The 5,180-nt window shown below is 39.9% G+C and overlaps 1 protein-coding gene across 1 annotated transcript; it reads right to left on the bottom strand.

Annotated features, from left to right (window-relative positions):
* Positions 1-1,736: 1,736 nt before the first annotated feature.
* mrpl49 (mitochondrial ribosomal protein L49) lies at positions 1,737-2,679 on the bottom strand. Its single transcript, XM_085449333.1, has one exon. It carries the CDS (start codon positions 2,626-2,628, stop codon positions 2,098-2,100), a length of 531 nt encoding a protein of 176 aa, XP_085305459.1. The 5' UTR covers positions 2,629-2,679; the 3' UTR covers positions 1,737-2,097.
* Positions 2,680-5,180: the final 2,501 nt, after the last annotated feature.

The following is a 5,180-nucleotide window of genomic DNA, read 5'->3' as shown; positions in this document are numbered from 1 at the left end:
CCTTCAGACCCTCCAGTCATCACTGAGTCCGGCCACATTGCTGCCAGATTCTGGTCCTACTCAGACTTCCATTAAGTTTTCTCATTGCCTGGAATTTTTCCCGATCCCTTCTCTGGCCTTTCCTTCTAAACTGGGACGGGTACATACAAGGAGAGCAGCTTCACGCAAAAGAATCCCCGACCAACTCATTAAGGTCATTGGAAGCCTACCACTTATATATTTTTTCATCAATCTTAAAGTTTATTCCATCCACCATTCACTTTCAAGAAACTATAACTGAGGATGTGTTCCCTGCTAGTGAAATTAAAATATTTTGTCTTAATTCTGGGAGTGGGACTGCACCTCATACACTCCCCTTTTAGTTTTATAACTGATTGTATTCCCACATTACACACTTTTTGTTCTCATTTTCGTGCCCACACTCTTCTCTATTCTTACTTATCATTAGTACCTGCTGTCAGTCAGAAGGGTGTAATGAAGCTTTTCCCAAACTCCAGTCTCAGACACGGATAGAAACACCGACAATCTAAGTGAAGACGTGGTTCAGATTTTACAGCCAGAAACAAAAACCAGTTTCTATAGCTAGATTATGTTCCCTTTACTTAACTACTGAATGGTGTTTTGATTGTTCTGTTTTTATAACTCAGCTGTTTTGAAACTTACACTTAGTGACACTTTGATGGGAAGGTGTGCAGACACAGGCAGCCATACAGCCAACCTCTGCCTGCTAGGCTTCAATTCATCTCATTTCACTTACTGATCTGGACCTCTTGAGGTCCTAGGTTTGGTGCTGCAGTGCAGCTGGTCATACTAATGGCTTATCCAGGCTTGTTGTACATGAAATTCTATTTATCTATTTGGCAGCACTACTTAGAAGTGTCTACTATCTTGGAAGTGTTTCACAGAGATTCTGAATCTATCTGTCCAAACGTCTCAGAAACAGTTTTAACAAAAGCTGAACCTTCAATTAGTCAGGATGCTTTGCAGGACTGATATCAGGTCGGAGTAACCAATAAAGTAACACTTGGGTGTAGCTTCAACAGAGCTGGTCTCGTAGGACAAAAACACAGTGACATGTTCTGTCCTCTTGTGTGTGTGTGTGTACATCTGTCAGGAGTTGGAAATGCTGAAGGAAGTGTCAGAAGCTTCTGAGTCCATGAGCGAGGAGGTAAAGCAGCTTCAAACACAGCCTCGCTACTGGAGCCGTCAGTTTTAATACTCACGCTCACATTTAGAGTTTGTTTAATATTTGTTTCCTCGCTCTTCTTTTTTTTCTCCACTAGCTGTTCAACTGGAAAAGGTTATCAGGTGAATTCTAGACTTTCTCTCTCAGCTAAATTAATGATGTTGTTTAGAGTGACAGACTCATCAAAATCATGGAGGAGGGTCTGAGCTGTGGTTGTGTTAAGACACAGACAACACAGCTATCATTACAGGACCACACACCTCTTTCTTTAACTGTGAGGGACAGAAAGAGGTGCGTGTTCACTGGAGTCATACACCCTGTTTTAATATGAGCATGACTGACATGTTGGGAAAGTACTGCACTCAGTGTTGATGTAGAGATTTGTGAATTTCATTAGTGAATAAATGCTTTTGGACCCTTTAAGGCTGAAAGCGTTTGTCACACTCGTATCACAGACATCTGACGTCATCTTGTCGGCCAAACTGAAAATAACAAACAAACAAACTGCCCACCAGTAACACTTCTGCACATTGACCTCCACAGAAAAGTGTCACTGTTAAAGCAGGTAATTTTAATGTTTGTGCGCACTCAGTCTCAGTCTGAATAATCTACAAACTGTGAGTCGAGATTTTTTACATCATTTTTGGAGAAAGCATGGATGACATTAAACAGACAGTTGCTATGCTTCAATGTTTAATCACAATGACTTAAACTGGCCTGCATCATTTTACACTCAGTGGTCACATCGCATCTCACTGCTGTCAAAGAGTTCATTAAATTGGCCCAGGTCAGCAGTCTCGCTTCCATAAGGACTGAAGCAGGCTTTGAAGTGTGCTCCTGCTGACAGGCCTCCTCCTCCACGGCTCTCTGTCCCTTCAGCAGGTCGATGCCAGCAACTGAAGCTCTTTCAGTCAAAAACCTTTGCTGACCAGCCAGTCCTTCAACTCCTTATCGAAGTGACCTTTGACCTTCAGGGTCATGGTGACCTCGTTGACCTGTGTAGGTAGCTCTTTTCCCGTCACCTCCTGCAGGTACTGCCTCACGTCCTTCTCTAGAGCCCAAATGTCGCCCTCCACTTTCCGTATCAACGTTAATTTCCGGTTGCTATTGGTCACGTCGGTATAAATCGGGATGTTGTGCATGCGGGAGCGGCGGATCATGTAGGGCAGAGACGGCGGTGAATCCGCAGGAGGGATCCAGCCCGATGGGGTAGGACCGGTGTGTTTAGGCGGAGTGGGAATCCGTGATGAGGGGATGAGCCGCTCAACGTACTTGTATTCCTCCGTGGACTCTATTATCGGCGACCGATTATCTTCTGGAGCAGCATTACTCACAAACCGGAGCCCGGCAGCAGAGACAGGAGCCCCCGGTGTCCTGCAGCACAGGCTGGAAGGTCCCAGCCACGCTCTGCGGAGTACGGTAGATCCGAAGAGGGCCGCCATGATGTGGAACGGTGTGGCGAGCGCGACCCGGAAGTAGTGTGCAACTTCCGGTACGAGGACTTTCATAGAAAAATAAAAGGACTTTTATTATTATTTTAGTTATTTTGATAAAATAAATAATTTGTTATTCATTTATTTAAATAAATAAATAAAAATAAAAGGAAGAGAGACATGTTCACATTAACTGAAAGTGTAAAATATGAAAACATTGTTTATTTATTTATTTATTTATTTATTTATTTATTATGCCATAATTATTAACAGTAGTTCAAAAGCCTTATTATATTAATGTGGACGGTGACCTCAGCTTATCCTTGTTTTATATCTCATGTGGCTTGAAGCTCATTTACAGTTGTATGATTCAAAATTCAGTCTTCAGACCGCCACGCCATTTCAGACAGTTCCCTCTACTCAGCTTGGTTTGATGTCAGAAAAAGCAGCTATCTCATCCCGTGGGAAACCTTCTGTATACAAGGAGAGCCTTTCCAAGGAAACTGGCTTAAACAAAAGGACAGGAGAGCTAAAACAATCTGTTCGAAACAAAGGTTCAACTGAGGGGTTGCTCTTAGACCCAGTATAAGATTAGAATAAATACATTGTAATAAATAAAAATCTACTCAAATAAATATGGATGGAGCAGGGAAATTTTATTATGGTAAAAGAAATAGATGAGAGATTTTAAAAACAAAATGTTGAAACTGTTTGGTCCAAATCGATCATAATGGGAACAAGATGTTGAAAAATCCCTCCTGAACATGCATCTGAACAGACCCAACAGAGCACCTCAGTAAAGGACTTCTTATCATTGCTGGCATTTTGCATGCAGACTGGCACACTGAATCATGTTGTGGGTTTGTACAACTGTGTCCTCTTTTTGTATACTGTTTACAGCTATATTACCCTGCTGATATATTTAACAAAAGCTGGGGTAGTGGGTATGTCTTAATATCTTTGGCTTTTGTTATTTGTGATATATTTATATGGTAAAGCTAGCAATGGGTATTTTGGGTATTTAAAATAGCTGAATGTAACTATGTGTTCCCTTATTGCTCTGATCCCATGTCAATCATATGCAGGCTGTACTATAACAAAGATAATCTGTACAGTATTATAATATGTTGTGTGATATATTCTGAAGAAGGCTCCAGAAAAAATAATCCATTTAGAAGTGTGGTACAGTACTGCAGCATTGTGGCTTCACAACAAGCTTCTTGATTTGAATTCGTGGTTTTATTATGAAATATTGGATCATATTCCTGACTTTGAACATCATCTTACATTATAAAATCATATAAGGCTTTTAGAACAGTCTGAATGACAAAGTGACAAAAAACAGTTGTTTAGTTCAGTGTCACTTCATCATTATTCTATTAAACTCCTTGATAACGGGGAGAGAAAGGAGGTGCATGCCTAATGTTAAGAGGAAAAATAAGAATCTTCAGTTCTTAAGACCCCTGAGAATGAACTTGTAACCCCTCATCAGTGTCTGTCCCATGCTCATCAGCTGTATGGAGAGCTGAATGATAGCTTTGGGACTCAGACATGGGCTGCACCCAGGTGTGACGTCTCACACCCTTGTGCTAGACAACCAGACTTAAGTAAATGTCTCTGCTGGCTGAAACTTTCTCTCAGTATTTCTGAGATATGTGGAGGCTTATTCAATTCAATTTTATTTATATAGCGCCAAATTACAACAGCCGCCTCAAGGTGCTTTATATTGTAAGGTAGACCCTGCAATAATACACCGTCCTGTATCAGCTCAGATCCCATTCTCTGTAAAGATGATCCCACACTTCTTCAATAATGTTAAGGCCTGAGCTCCGAACAGTCATGATTTATGATGGTCCATTGTGTTTTTCTATCCAGATAGCCATTTACTGAACTGGCAGAGAGTTTGTGATCATTGTCATGGTGAAAAATGAATTTTGCCAATATAATTGTGTGTAATTGTGTTCTCCTGTACCAACTTACAACAGAAAATAAATACCATAAAAATTTGCAGGCCTATGTGACCTTATAATGATGAACTTATTTTCCCTTCACAATCACTGTTGAAATATAGCTTTTGAAATAAGTTTTTTACAATTTAAATTTAATTTATAAACTGTATTTTGTATTTACTTTTGTGTTTAATGATAATATGCAAACAGGATAATTATGCAAAACATAACATATCAAGAAGAGGGGAAAAAGGTTCTTTCAACAGCACTATATGTAAAATATTTCCAAATGTGGTATATATGCGGTGGAAGTATACTGAGAGAAATGATGTAATATTTTAACTTTATTTTTTGTGGATAATGACAAAAAACAAACCAGCATATATCAATTTGAAAAGCTTCTTCAGGATTTGACAAATACATCATCAGACTAAGTTTAACATCAGCCATGGGTAGCAATCTAGCAACCCTTATGGCATAGCAGTCTATAACAGCAACCTGTAGAGGCTACCAATGATAAAAGCATAAACCCACAAGATACAAGAGGTCACAAACAAACAAAGTTCTAAGAAACAGTGAGAGAGTTGAAGACGTGGAGTCTCTCTTTGTATG

This window comes from Copadichromis virginalis, linkage group LG23 (assembly GCF_057382275.1).
Source record: "Copadichromis virginalis isolate Kocher_CV1m ecotype Utaka linkage group LG23, C_Virginalis_male_GT1.1, whole genome shotgun sequence".
Taxonomy (NCBI): Eukaryota; Metazoa; Chordata; class Actinopteri; order Cichliformes; family Cichlidae; genus Copadichromis; species Copadichromis virginalis.
This window is presented reverse-complemented; position numbering and strand designations above follow the sequence as displayed.

What these genes read in the sequence shown, in the direction of transcription:
- mrpl49 (XM_085449333.1), bottom strand. Translation starts at nt 2,628, where the DNA reads ATGGCGGCCCTCTTCGGATCTACCGTACTCCGCAGAGCGTGGCTGGGA.